The sequence below is a fragment of the Mixophyes fleayi genome, chromosome 4 (genome assembly GCF_038048845.1).
Source record: "Mixophyes fleayi isolate aMixFle1 chromosome 4, aMixFle1.hap1, whole genome shotgun sequence".
In the NCBI taxonomy this organism is placed as follows: domain Eukaryota; kingdom Metazoa; phylum Chordata; class Amphibia; order Anura; family Limnodynastidae; genus Mixophyes; species Mixophyes fleayi.
In genome coordinates this window covers 54,294,956-54,309,119 of record NC_134405.1, presented here as the reverse complement: position 1 = coordinate 54,309,119, position 14,164 = coordinate 54,294,956, and the positions used below count along the sequence as shown (strand labels likewise).

The 14,164-nt window shown below is 41.3% G+C and overlaps 1 protein-coding gene across 5 annotated transcripts in view; it reads left to right on the top strand.

Moving 5' to 3' along the window:
• Positions 1–11,152, top strand: part of FGFR1 (fibroblast growth factor receptor 1) — a 78,873-nt gene extending 67,721 nt beyond the window's left edge. For all 5 annotated transcript variants that reach the window (XM_075207042.1, XM_075207039.1, XM_075207043.1 and 2 more), the window contains 9 exons: positions 812–957; positions 1,060–1,181; positions 4,939–5,049; positions 5,331–5,521; positions 6,449–6,571; positions 7,584–7,654; positions 8,731–8,868; positions 9,474–9,579; positions 9,678–11,152. In XM_075207042.1, the coding sequence (XP_075063143.1) occupies positions 812–957; positions 1,060–1,181; positions 4,939–5,049; positions 5,331–5,521; positions 6,449–6,571; positions 7,584–7,654; positions 8,731–8,868; positions 9,474–9,579; positions 9,678–9,842 (1,173 nt within the window). In that variant the 3' untranslated portion in view covers positions 9,843–11,152. The remainder of the gene's footprint in view (positions 1–811; positions 958–1,059; positions 1,182–4,938; positions 5,050–5,330; positions 5,522–6,448; positions 6,572–7,583; positions 7,655–8,730; positions 8,869–9,473; positions 9,580–9,677) is intronic.
• Positions 11,153–14,164: the final 3,012 nt, after the last annotated feature.

The window sequence follows — 14,164 nt, the reverse complement described above, 5'->3', positions numbered from 1 at the left end:
GGGGGAACTTATCTAGTGGATCATGCTTCTGTCTGTGACCAGATACACACAACATAATCTTTTCAGTTTTAAGGCTGCACCACTCTCACCTAACAGAGGGGAGAAAATATACTTGTGCCTTTTACAGTTTTTCTATAGCTACCTCCCCAAATGTCTTTATTTGTACAGGACTCAGACTCTTAAATGCCTGTCACTTTTATTTGAAATTGTTCCTATTTTTGGGTCTATGCTGTAGATGACTATGCATACATGATCTTATTGTTTGCCAACCGGCTGCCTCACCCCTACATTTGTAATAGTCCCCACATATTTGTGTATTTTAGTGATTTGTGTTACTGAGTGTAGGAAGCTGAGTCTAATAATAATTTGTATCAGAGTCTGCTGAGTTGCATGCAAGTGTCTCTTTAGAACACATTTAAGCTATTCATAATTCATGACTACAGTTCCTCACCTCACAGGGTTAGCTGATACTTAAAATATCTTTGTCTTGCACAATCCCTATACTTTCCTGCTTCCTGTGTAACACCTCCAGGTAAATAATTTTATCTGTGACTCATCCGTAAACCCTGATGTCAGTGACCTAACTACTGACAAGGCTATTTCTGGCTTCTGTCACTGTTTGCTTTACAATGAGCTTGTTCTTTCCTTTTAAACATTTTTACTAGATGTAGATACATATTTGTTCTACATGGAATGTGGACGTTTGTTTTCAGCATCTTAAGAACACTTATCTCTGTAATATAATGTGTCTGTGCTCCTTATGTTCAAATGGTAACCTGCTGTTTTTTTTATTATTTTTCTACCAAATCAGGTGTCTGCAGACTCTAGTTCCTCCATGCACTCCGGAGTCATACTGGTCAGACCATCTCGGCTTTCATCAAGCGGCACACCTATGCTGGCGGGAGTGTCTGAGTATGAGCTTCCTGAAGACCCCAGATGGGAGGTAGCAAGAGACAGGTGAGAATCCGCAATTACTGAGCATTAATGTAGCCTGCTGACTGCTGTGTCGTGTCTCTAACATTCTACATGGGGTTTACACACTGCTGTGCTTATACCTAGACTGATCCTTGGAAAGCCGCTTGGAGAAGGCTGCTTTGGCCAAGTTGTCATGGCAGAGGCCATCGGGTTGGACAAGGAGAAACCCAATCGAGTCACTAAAGTTGCAGTGAAGATGTTAAAATGTGAGTCTCTGTTATTTCATGGAGTGTTTGTTTTATGAACCTCTGTCACCTCTGGAGTCTTAGAGGAGTCTGGCAGCAGTGCTGTCATTTGCCCAAGTAAATTCATTCTGCAGAGTAGTTATAGACCGCACAACAATAGTTTCAGAACAGGCATTATAATAGAGAGAGACTGTTTTTACACTCTAGTGCAGTGGTTCCCAAACTTTTGAGGTTCGCGGCACCCTTAGAGTCTCCAAATTTTTTCAAGGCACCCCTCCAAAATAATTATTGAGCAGTCCTGTTTTAGAAGTAGTTGGGTCAAAAAATTGTAATAAGTATTTAGGTCAGGACAGAAATACTTATTTAGTTGTATGCAAAAATGCCCCCTCTGCATCCAGACACTCTGCCCCTCTGTCGGCCCTCCTCTGCCCCTCTGTCGGCCCTCCTCTGCCCCTCTGTCGGCCCTCCTCTGCCCCTCTGTCGGCCCTCCTCTGCCCCTCTGTCGGCCCTCCTCTGCCCCTCTGTCGGCCCTCCTCTGCCCCTCTGTCGGCCCTCCTCTGCCCCTCTGTCGGCCCTCCTCTGCCCCTCTGTCGGCCCTCCTCTGCCCCTCTGTCGGCCCTCCTCTGCCCCTCTGTCGGCCCTCCTCTGCCCCTCCTCTGCCCCTCTGTCGCCCCTCCTCTGCCCCTCTGTCGCCCCTCCTCTGCCCCTCTGTCGCCCCTCCTCTGCCCCTCTGTCGCCCCTCCTCTGCCCCTCTGTCGCCCCTCCTCTGCCCCTCTGTCGCCCCTCCTCTGCCCCTCTGCCGCCCCTCCTCTGCCGCCCCTCCTCTGCCGCCCCTCCTCTGCCCCCCCTCCTCTGCCCCCCCTCCTCTGCCGCCCCTCCTCTGCCCCCCCTCCTCTGCCGCCCCTCCTCTGCCCCCCCTCCTCTGCCCCCCCTCCTCTGCCCCCCCTCCTCTGCCCCCCCTCCTCTGCCCCCCCTCCTCTGCCCCCCCTCCTCTGCCCCCCCTCCTCTGCCCCCCCTCCTCTGCCCCCCCTCCTCTGCCCCCCCTCCTCTGCCCCCCCTCCTCTGCCCCCCCTCCCCCTTCTGCCCGTCACCACCCTCTGCCCCGCTGTCACCACCCTCTGCCCCGCTGTCACCACCCTCTGCCCCGCTGTCACCACCCTCTGCCCCGATCCCTCTCACTCTGCCCCGCGCCAGGCGCCAGCCATAAAAAAAAACAAAACACATAAACTTACCAATCCGCCGGGCGCCGGGACCCAGCAGCCTCCTCTCTCCTGCAGCTTGTTACTGACGTCGATATTCGGTGACAGCTGCAGGAGAGAGGAGGCTGCTGGGTCCCGGCGCCCGGCGGATTGGTAAGTTTCTGTGTTTTGTTTTGTTTTTTATGTCTGGCCCGCGGCACCCCAGTGACAGTGCCGCAGTGCACAGTTTGGGAACCGCCGCTCTAGTGGTAGTTTTAGATTTGAAGGGGTGGGAGTGGGGTCAGAGATATTGGAAATGTTATATTCTAGAACTTCCAAAGCCTCTGCATATCATTTTTTTTATTTTTATTTTTTTATTTTTTTACCAAGTGCAATTTGCACATATATGAAAAAGTCATGGCAACCGATCAGATATTGGGTTTTATTTCTAAGAAACGAGTGGACATAGTAATTCTACACACCCTTACTGAAATTGTAGGTGTTTGTGATGTAAAACCTGAAATCGAGATAAATCACATCCGACCTCCTTTACCTTTTAATGTGACATTACGTGCAATTGATTTTTTTTTGTGGCAAAGGCAATTTTTAGGAAAACCGCCTACAATACTCTGATTGCATAAGTTTGCACACCCTTAAACTAATAAATCATGGAAGCGTCTTTTGCTTTTATTATAGCACTGTTTTTTTTGTTTTAAGTATTTATCAACTTTGTGCTCCCGGACTTACCAATTATATCTCAGTCTTCCCTACAAAAAAGTTCCAAGGTGCAGCAAATGTAGAGTGGATCTCCTATGTACAGCCCTCCTTAGGTGATTCCATAGGTTTTCAATGAGATTGAGGTCTGTGCTCTGACTGGGGTCATTCCAAGTCTGTAATCTTCCTTTTCTGAAGGCATTCCTTGGTTGACTTGGGTGTGTGCTTTGGATCGTTATTATGTTTGAATGTGAAATTTATCTTCAGCTTTATGACTGAGGGAATTATGAAGGTATTTTGGCACACAACCTGCTGGCCTCTGACTAGAGCCCCTGTCCCAGCTGTGTTCAAGCAGCCCCAAACCATTTTACTGCCACCACCATGCTTCACAATAGGTCCGGTTTTCTTTTGGGTGATGAGCTGTGTTGTCTTTGTGCCAAATACATCTTTTAGAATTAAGGCCGAAAAGTTCAACCTTCGTCTCATTAGACCATAAACCATTTTCCACATGGTTTGGGGGTCATTGAATGTTGTTTTTTATTTTTTTAAGTTAGACATGTTTGGATGTTCCTTTTTGTGAGGAATGGCTGCCGTCCTGTCCCCCCCCCCTTTTTCTCCTTTTTCCAGACTTGTGCAGAATACGGGAGATTGCTGTCACATGTAGGGAGGGACCAGTTCCTGCCAGAAATTCCTGCAGCTCTGTTAATGTTGCCGTAGGTCTCTTGGTAGCCTCCCTGATGTGTTTTCTCTTTGTCCTGTCATCAATTTCAGAGGGACATCCTGACCATGTCAATGTCCCTGCTGTCACATTTTCTCTGCTTATAGATGATGATGTCAGTGTTCCATTGTAACGTAGTGCCCTAGAATTTTTTCTATACCCTTCTCCTGATTGATATAATGAAATCCAGTATATATTTTGGAAGATCCTTGAGGACGATGACTCTCCCAGTGGGATGCAACCAACTGCATGGAAATCCATCAGGAACTGCTTATCTTTATTTAGGGTTAATTATAATCGCTTTCATTGCTGGAAAGTTGATACTAATTGCCTTTGAAAATGATTTTGAATGTGATTGGTTAACTATGAACACAGCTACAGCCCCCTTATCAAAAGGTGTACACACTTATGCAACCAGGGTATTGTAGGTTTTTATTTTTTTACCCTTTTTGGTTCACTTTGACCTTGTATGTAATATCTATGCACATTTTTCCTAATTGTACGCACTCTGTAAAATGTTGCCACTTTTTTACACACAGGAGAACAGTAATTCTAATATAGTGTTGGATACTTTTTTTTGTTTCATTCCTTAAAAACTATATCAAAGTATATGCTTTTGCTTATTTTAGCGGAAGCTAGAAAGAAAGATCTTTCTGAACTTATTTCAGAGATGAAATAGATGAAAATCAAAGGCTTACAAGACGTATAGGAGACCCAGATTAGGAGTCTAGAGTTGGCTTGATCTTAAGGAGTCGTTTAGGGGAGCGACACTTCCATGTTGCAAAATTGCCCTTTCCCAGCTTTAGAAGTGCTCATGCCTAATTGTTATAGCCGTTTCTATCACGGCTGGAACAGCACTGCTGGGCTTGTGAGCTGTAACGTCTCTGCTGAATTATAATGGATTACAACTGGAATGTTTAAATTCAAGCTCTAGGGTTAAGTCCTCTTCAGTTTACACATAGATAATTTCAGTGTGGAGAGGATTGATTACATGCAAGCACAAAGTGAACCAAAAAGGCAGCAATGTCTATGCACTTTTCACTAATTAAAGTTCTGTGAAATATTGGTCCTTATAAACACTGAAGCACAGAAATACTAATACTTCTCATCTTTCTATATTGTACTGTATTTATTTATATTATCAATCATATGCTTTTGTTTATTTTAGCTGACGCTAGCGAGAAGGATCTTTCTGACCTAATCTCAGAGATGGAAATGATGAAAATGATAGGAAAACACAAAAATATAATTAATCTTCTAGGGGCCTGCACCCAGGATGGTAAGTTACATTTTAAGAATGATTAAGTTTGAAAAGTAAAATATCCTATACTGTATGTACAGCCGGGAGTAGCAGCGCTCAGTCTTATCCTGACTTTCTGCTGTAGCTGTGTTTATAAGTAAAGTGTGAAGGTGTATTCCTCCCACTGCAATAAACGTTTATGTCTGACGACAATAACAAAACACATTGTGTACCAAATGGCTGCATGCTCAGTTATTACCTTTACTTAATGGATGAGTGGTGATATTCTCATTGTATTCTGTCTTGTGTGATTATTACAGGTCCTCTATATGTCATTGTTGAATACGCCTCCAAAGGGAACCTGCGTGAGTATTTGCGGGCGAGGCGCCCACCTGGTATGGAATATTGCTACAATCCTATCATTGCCCCTGATGAACTGCTTTGTTTCAAGGACTTGGTCTCCTGTGCCTACCAAGTAGCTCGTGGCATGGAATACCTTGCTTCTAAAAAGGTAAGAAAAGATTTCTTCTTAATAGATTAGACGTGGGGGTAAATTTATCAAGCTGCGGGTTTGAAAAGTGGAAATGTTACCTATAGCAACCAATCAGATTCTAGCTGTCATTTTGTAGAATGTACTAAATAAATGAAAACTGGAATCTGATTGGTTGCTATAGGCAACATCTCCATTTTTCAAACCCGCCGGAAACTCGCACCCCACGGTGATAAATATAGATGACCATGTCAATACTGTTGCCTCTAAACCATGGATAAAATACATATTGAGTCACAGTGGAGCTTTTAATCTTAGTGCTTTTCCAACTTCAGAAGTACTTTTGCCTCATTTGTTATCGCCGCTGGTAAAGCACAGTGGTTGTACAGCTCATGACTTGCAATTAACGCATAAACACTCTGTATGAAAGGCTATGCTGAAATCTAATTGATTTCTATATCCTCTCCATATTTCCCACACAGATTAATGATTTTCATGTGGACCAATTAGACGCTGCCTTTTAAATGCAGCATTCAAGGCACTTGTGTGGTACCACCCTTCGTCTCCAATAATTTTGCTTACAAGTTTAATGTGCAAATAAAATGTACCTGAAACATTTAACATGTAGAACTTTACAAAACTGCCAGCAGCAGGAAAATCATATACTTTAGAAGTGTCCGTTAAAGACTTCTATTCAGAGCTGGCCCCTTGCATTTTATTTGGGTAATCTGAAAACTAAATTATCAGTAAGAAATAAATCAATGAGCAGAATCTGTAGGTTATAGCAAGTCCTAAAAAGCTGCAGGGACGACAATCATGTTGTGTTGGACAGCTGTACGATATTTGTGTTCATTGTACGTATTGTGTTTGTTTCCTTCTGGCTATTGCCTATGTCTTTAGGCATTAAAACATTATTCATATGATCTTGCTTGACCCTGTTTTGTGCAGTGCATACATAGAGACTTGGCTGCACGGAATGTTCTCGTCACCGAGGATAATATCATGAAGATTGCCGATTTTGGCCTCGCTCGTGATATCCACCACATTGACTATTACAAAAAGACAACAAATGTAAGTGATTTTGAAATGTCCTCTGTGATCACAGGCACAAGTGATCTCTGGTGCTGAACTATTCATGGAAACCGATCATTTATGTTGACATGTTAAATGCCAGGCGTAAGTGGCCAAATCAAATCCAGACACCTGTCTATTGAGCCAAGCAGCCAGATCACTTCTAAAGCCTGTTTGTCTGTGGGGTCATATCCCAACTATATTAGACAGTACATTTGGTTGGAAGATGACTGCTAACATGCCATATAATCCTCCGACTGATTTGGATCATAGTATTGTGTCATACTTTGTTTTGGCCCTGCTCTGCAATATTGGGTTAATTGCTTAGTATTGGCTGTAATAATGTAGCAGGAGTGGCTAGCATTATAGTTGATTTGATTTTTCTATCTTAACCGATATAAAATGGTAAACTCTGTTGTCTATAGCTCATAGTTTTTGGTCTTTTACCATACTAGGGGCAAACGCAGGATTTTTAAGGGGGTGTTTCCTTCCCCCCACAAAAAAATCTATATAGAGAGAGAGCTGCCGCATGTGCAACAGCTCCATTTTGGCGATGCTGTACTGTACAGCAGCCGCGGCGCTGTCAAAGAAGCGACAGCGGCAGTGCTGTATTGCAGTACAATATAGCACCGCTGCGGACGCTTCTTTGACAGCGCCGCGGCTGCTGTACAGTACAGTGCTGCTGGTAGGGGCAGTGTTTAGCGCCCGTTCGTTTTTGGAGGGGAGAACCAGAACCCCCCCCCCCCTGCGTGCTCCCCTGCATACAACTGTTAGATTGTTTTTCTTTCAAGTGATCCATATCTTAATTTGTAGTTGACTTCATCATCCAGTCTCTGCTTCTCTCTATTACAGAATTTTGAAAGTGTTTCACTCAGATCTCTCCTCTGTTTTAGAACATTCTCCTTTTAATGAATTCCTGCCAATCAGCGATTCTCAGGGTGTGCTCATTATTGCAACAATTACTGTATTCACATATTCAGGTATTCACTTTATAATTTAAATTTGTTTGTAGGGTCGTCTGCCTGTAAAGTGGATGGCTCCTGAAGCCCTTTTCGACCGAATATACACTCATCAAAGTGATGTGTAAGCATACTTTTATTTATTCCTGATATAAAGTACATATCTTTTTTTTTTTTTTTTTTCATTTCTCATTTTATTCTAGGAAGATATTGTTGATCGTACTACAGTAAAGCTGTCAAATTCACAAATGACTCAAGAAAAAATCTTTTAAAAAAAATATATTAAAATACTAACATGATATTCGTGGACTTATTTACATTGCTTTGTGATATATTATTTGTTCTAAAAATGTTTTTTATAAATTTAGATATTTGACTGTTCTATAATTATATCTTAGAATGTTTTAGTCGTACTTGCCTTGTCTTGCCTCATCCTTTCCTACCTTACCAGAGGCAACCGTTGAGGTATTTGGCGCTTTGTGATAAAAAGTGGGTGGGGGAATCACATTATCGTGCATTGCCCATCGGAGTGCACACTGAGCAGCAGGGGTGTGATGTGGTAATCACTCCCTGACACATGGTGTTCTCTAGGGTGGGAGGGTCTTGATGCAGTTCCTGTCATGGCCAGGGCCTAACTGGGCTACAGCCCAGGGACCTCGGGCATCCACGGGGCCCTTGACAGAGCTCAGCAGCAGTATTGACCAGGGGTGCCCCCGCCCCGGCCCGATCAATAATGCTGAGCCTGTCACTGTTGTCCTTCCGTGGCGCTCAGACATCTCCATACTGAGGAGATCTCGTGAGAGTGTCACTTGATCTCCTCAGTAAGAAGCTTACAGCGCGACGCGGAAAGACAACAGTGACAGGAGAAGGTAATCGCCTGGGGGGGGGGCGGCTAACGGGTGGAGCCTCATGGGGGAATGGGGACCCCCTTTGCCCAGGGGCCTCCATTCCCTTAATCCCGTCCACCTTGTAACAGGTAAGCGCTCCCAGGAGAATTGCTTCCTCTGTTCCACTTCCTGGAACTCCCCATAAATCGGGACTCTCCTGGACATTTCGAGGCAGTAGGCAACTATGGTTTTAATACAGCCACTTCCTGGCAGCTTCATTGAGGGACAATGTATGTTCAATCTATATTTTCCAGTCTTTCAGTAAATTCCATTAGTGATGGGCTACGGTACATAATAACATGGTCTGTTCCAGGTGGTCCTTTGGAGTCTTACTGTGGGAGATATTTACGCTTGGAGGCTCTCCATACCCAGGGGTACCTATGGAGGAACTCTTTAAGTTGCTAAAGGAAGGACATCGAATGGACAAGCCCACAAATTGCACCAATGAGTTGTAAGTATAGACTTCAATGAAAATCATCAGGTTGCATCCTATAATTGTTTTTTTTAATAGATAAAGAAAGCCAACAAACAAAAAACAGGAGAATAATCGGTAAAGTTAGTACGGCGGCAGATCTAGACCAGATTGGAACAAAACTTCCTTGTTATTTTGGCTTTCACAATTGCTTGTCTGAGTCTTGTTATCAGCCACCTGTGATTTGGAGATGCAGCCAGACCATTGAATGGCTGGATTTATTTATATTTGCCACCCTTGTGTACGTTCAAATTGGAGACCCATCATCCAGCTTGGTGATCAGGCAGAATAAGTGGATTGTATTGAGTTGCCAGCTTAATTCTGTTATCCACATTATACCCAGATCCAGAAAATGTTCTGGTAAAAAAATGTAAACTGAAGTCCTTTATATACTCACCCTATCCCAATCCAAGAGTGATTTTACAGCAACATTAGTAGGGTCTTGGTGTTGACATATGAGAGAGGTTGATCCTCTACCCTATTTAATCATGTGCTGCTGCAATGTCTAACATTTACAAATGAATAATTATGGTAATCTATAGCAGTGATGAGCTTGTCCCTCTTTGTTCTTGATGTTTGACCAGATACATGATGATGAGAGATTGCTGGCATGCGGTGCCTTGCCAGAGACCTACCTTCATACAACTGGTGGAAGATTTGGACCGTATTGTGGCTCTGAGCTCTAACCAGGTAATGCACTGCAGTCATAAGCTATTGGATTTTCACTGTAATATATCTGTGTACATATATTATAACAGCTTTCTTGTTTTTGTTTTTCTTTTCTTCAGGAGTACCTAGATCTTGCCATGCCAGCGAGTCAGTATTCTCCATGTTTTCCAGATACACGAAGCTCCACGTGTTCGTCGGGGGAAGATTCTGTGTTTTCTCATGATCCTCTACCAGATGAACCCTGTCTTCCTAAATACCCTAATGGAGGCCTTAAAAAACGCTGACCATCTAATCCAAGGTCTCCTCTTACCAAACTTCAAGTAATGAACATATTGTTTGATGCATTCCCCAAAAATAACTTTTGACCTACTTTTTACTTTCCAAGAACCATTGCACAATTCCAACCCGTGTCTTCAGTCTTACCTCATGCATTGCTTGGAATGGAAACAAGACCCAAGTATTATTTAACTTATGGCCAGTGCACTTTTAACAGTGTCCGCACCAAAACGTCTAACTACAGCATAGGTACTATAATGGAAACTCGAATGGAGAACTTGTTAACTTCATACACATTCAAAGGAATGTTTCGTTTTAAATATCACCTTGATGTCATTTCAATGTCAACTCAAGATATCGTCATCTACCTTCACTTCACCTGATCCCTATGGCTCGGAGTATATTCAGTGCATATCAATCTTGCTCTTTGACATTTTGTTCACATATTAAGAGCATGCCTTAACCATTGAACATTTTTGATATATATATATATATATATATATATATATATATATATATATATATATTAATCTGCTATGCTGCGGCATGTAGATTTTGGACAAGCTTTCTCTCCAAAGAATTCTCAACACGTTTCTGTCCACGGTTAGGTGAACTGAATCACAAATGCACTCAAATAAGGACACCACTATACTTCATATATTATGAATGTTCGAAGTCTTAATAAATTGAAGGAATGTTTTAAAGCATCTACCACAAATGGACTGTGCTCAAAACTCGCACATTGATCTTATCCCTAAAAAAAATGAAACTCTGCTGGTCAGCTGATGATATGGGCAATATACCAGTTTACCTGCTGCTGTCTTTCTTGATTGTTTGAGTTAGGTCGATATTTCAGCTCTTACCCAGAAGCCTTTTGGTACAAATAAAGGTAGTGGTCAGTCCCACCCCCAGAGGTGAAGCTTCAGAAAGGAAGGCCTAGGTCAGATTATCCAGAAAACATGGGAGATTTTTATGGTTTTTTTTTGTTTTGTTTTGTTTTGTTTTGTTTTTTTAACAGGTTTCAAGCTAATTATGTAATATAAATATGGGCAGCAGAACCGTTAATGCTTTCCTCTTGTATATAGCTAGAAAATGTATAAATATGAATTATATATTTACATGTCTTTTTAAGAAAAAAATGTTATGAAATATATACCAGTTTGGTAGTAAATTGGCTGGTAGCTGTCAGTTGCTATAAACAACAAAAAAAAAATCATATATTTTGCTACGTTTTCAGTTTGTATTTTTTTAAATTATGTTCTAAAATGTTCTTATTTCCAGTACAAGTTCCTTAATAAAGAGAATTGGCTTCAGTTGACATTTTTTGTATATGGTTTTAACCTTTCCATTGCAGGCACTTCTCAGATGATTATACCATAACATTTTAGGGGAGTTTGTATAGAGGTTTATAATTCTGATTGTTAGTTTGGTTTTTTTTTTATTTGTTTGTTTGTTTTTTATAATAGCCTTATCTCTTCAAAATCATGTGACACACTAATCATGATTAGATCTACTAACAAAGAAGAAACCAATAAAGTGGGGCTCTGTAGCAAGAATTTTTTTTTTTTTCTTAAACCTGCAACTTTAGAAATCAGCCTCAGTATGCCTAATATGCATATGCCTTAATCTGTAACTGCATGAATCTACATGTACTTAAGTGCTCTATAAACGGACTGTATGTAGTTCTATCATTAATCTTCTGATCCTCATTCAGCATTAACCTATCTGGACGTACATGGTAAGGAAAGGAATTTCAGAAAACCTTCAGAACTTACTGTTCCCTTGTTGCACGTGATGAAATGAACGGAATCACTGGGAGTAGAATGTTTTCAAGAGGATTCAATATTTTGCTAAAGAGAGCAGTTGGCCATGCTCTGGATATCTCATGACATTCCGTATTTAAAATGTCTACTAGGTAGAAGTAACTCTCAAATGTAAGATGTTGCCCACTATTCACATGAATAAGTTATTATTCTGTGTCACATTTAATAAAAGCTGAGATGACCTGGTCTTTGTGTCGTCCCCTCGTAATGATTTATATAAGAAAGGTAGAGTTGGTACTTCAGATTTACTATGAAAAAACAGCACAGGAATGACAGAAAAGGTAGATCTGTCTGGAAGGGACCTCATCTAACAAGATGTGTATGTGGCATGCAAGTGTACATGTTTGGACTCTATTATCCAGAATTTAATTTGTAGTGCCATATATTTTTTTTTTATTTATTTTTTTTCTTCAATAAATTGCGAATACAGAAAAGGGAGACAGTTGAAATTGACGGCACTTCGAAACATGACTCTAACATTTCCGGTTTTAAAATGGCAATGCATGGACCCGGCACTTGACCCTAACTGTAACCCTAACCATTAGATATACTGCGCTGGGGCTGTGCATTGCCGCTTTAAAACCGGATATGTCAGTCGCGTTTCAAAGTGACGTCAGTTTCAACTATCCTTTTCTGTAGTCGTAGTTTATTGAAGCCCTGTGAGAAGTGTGTGTGTGTGTGTGTGTGTGTGTAAGTCTGTATTTCAGGCATGTCATCCTGTTAGGCTTTGGAATTTTCATGTGTCGGAGATATCGGTATAGGAATAAGACTACCACCGTACTGAAGTCATAACTAATTTATTGGTATGAATTTGTGTTGCCAAGTGGAAATCATAAACTTATATAAAAATATGCTGATCTTATACGATCAGTTACTCGTTTGTGTATTTTTTTTATGAGTGCACCAATACTACAAAATATTTTGACAAGCATGCCAAATAAGTGATTCTGACACAGGTTCTTTTGTATGATCCTGACATTCCTGAATAAAATAACAGCAAAGTGGTTCAGACAGCAACTCCTGTAGTTCCAGCAAACAAGCAGAAGTATTTACATTTTCAAACAATCCTGCTTCTAGCTACACACTCTGTCCCCTCACTAGTCACCGGCCACTGTCTGACATTGGTCGCTATCCTCTGCTTGCCATCCTGCACTTATCAACTGGACAGTCAAACGGAAAAAAAAAAATACCAGTATGTTGCCGAGTGCCCTGCTCTACTCACACTGACTGTCGGGTGTGACGTCTTCATGTCCGACATTTTCAGTCAGGAGCGGTGCAGAGAGAAGCTAGAAGTTAAAAAGACCTTCTCACCTCTTTGTCTGTTTTACCCAGTTTGTTTATTCGTTTACTATGTTTGTCCCCAATTGTAAAGCGCTACGGAATATGTTGGCGCTATATAAATGATGACGAAGAAAGAAGGCCAAGTAAAAAAAATGACCGGAGAATGAAAGGGGCGCAGTGCAATTTAAGGGAGACTGATGAAGGTGCACAGTGATTTAAGGAAGGGGTACATGTGATTGTGAAGGTGGCACAGTTATGATGAAGGGACAAAAGTGACTATTATTTTGACCCAACTGCTTAAAAAATTGGACGAGTGTGTAATTATTTAGGCTTAAGGGTGCCTTGAAATAATTATGGAGACCCTAAGGGTGTCTCAAACTGAGGAAGCTAGGGAACCACTGCCCTAGTTGCATACAACTGGTTATGGCCTTAACCTTCAACTAACCCCAATCAAAATGAACATCTAAAGGATAATATAGAATGAGTCATATAGAGTAGAAATCCATTCACAAACAGCTACAATACATGTTGGATCACATTAGCTAGTATCCCTGTGCCTCTGTTCTGAAAACTTTAGTCCTGGCCGAGTTCATGCCCTTCCGGCTGCTCTGAGACCACATTGTAAAGCAACTTGTCATTAGATAGATGTACCTAACAAAGTGGCCGCTAAAGGTGCACTAGACCCTATGTACAATGACAGAGTAAATAAGTCAAATTGTATACGTAAGAGATACACACTGGAAACCGTGTTTAATAACTTGAGATAGTGGACTGAGAAAAGTTTGTTGTATACACTGGAGACTGTGTCCTATATACTGAGATAGAGACCAGAGAAATGTCCTATTGTATAACTGTGATATATACACTAGAGACTGTCCTATATACTGAGATACAGATCAGAAATAAGTCTATTGCAGTGGTTCCCAAAGTATTTCAGTTCGAGGCACCCTTTGGCTCTCCATAAACTTTTCAATGCACCCCTCCAAAAATAATTACACAGTCCCATTTTATAAGTAGTTAGGTTAAAATAATGTAATAAGTTTTTAGGTCAGGACAGAAATACTTAGTAATTTGTTTGCAAAAATAATACACATATCCAAGGGAAAAGAATATTTTAATATATTTTTTCAATTATATTTCTATCAAAGAACAATTTACAGCTAATATTAAGAGGAATAAGATCAAACAAAATAAAACAATATATACAAAAATCATCACAATGCCCC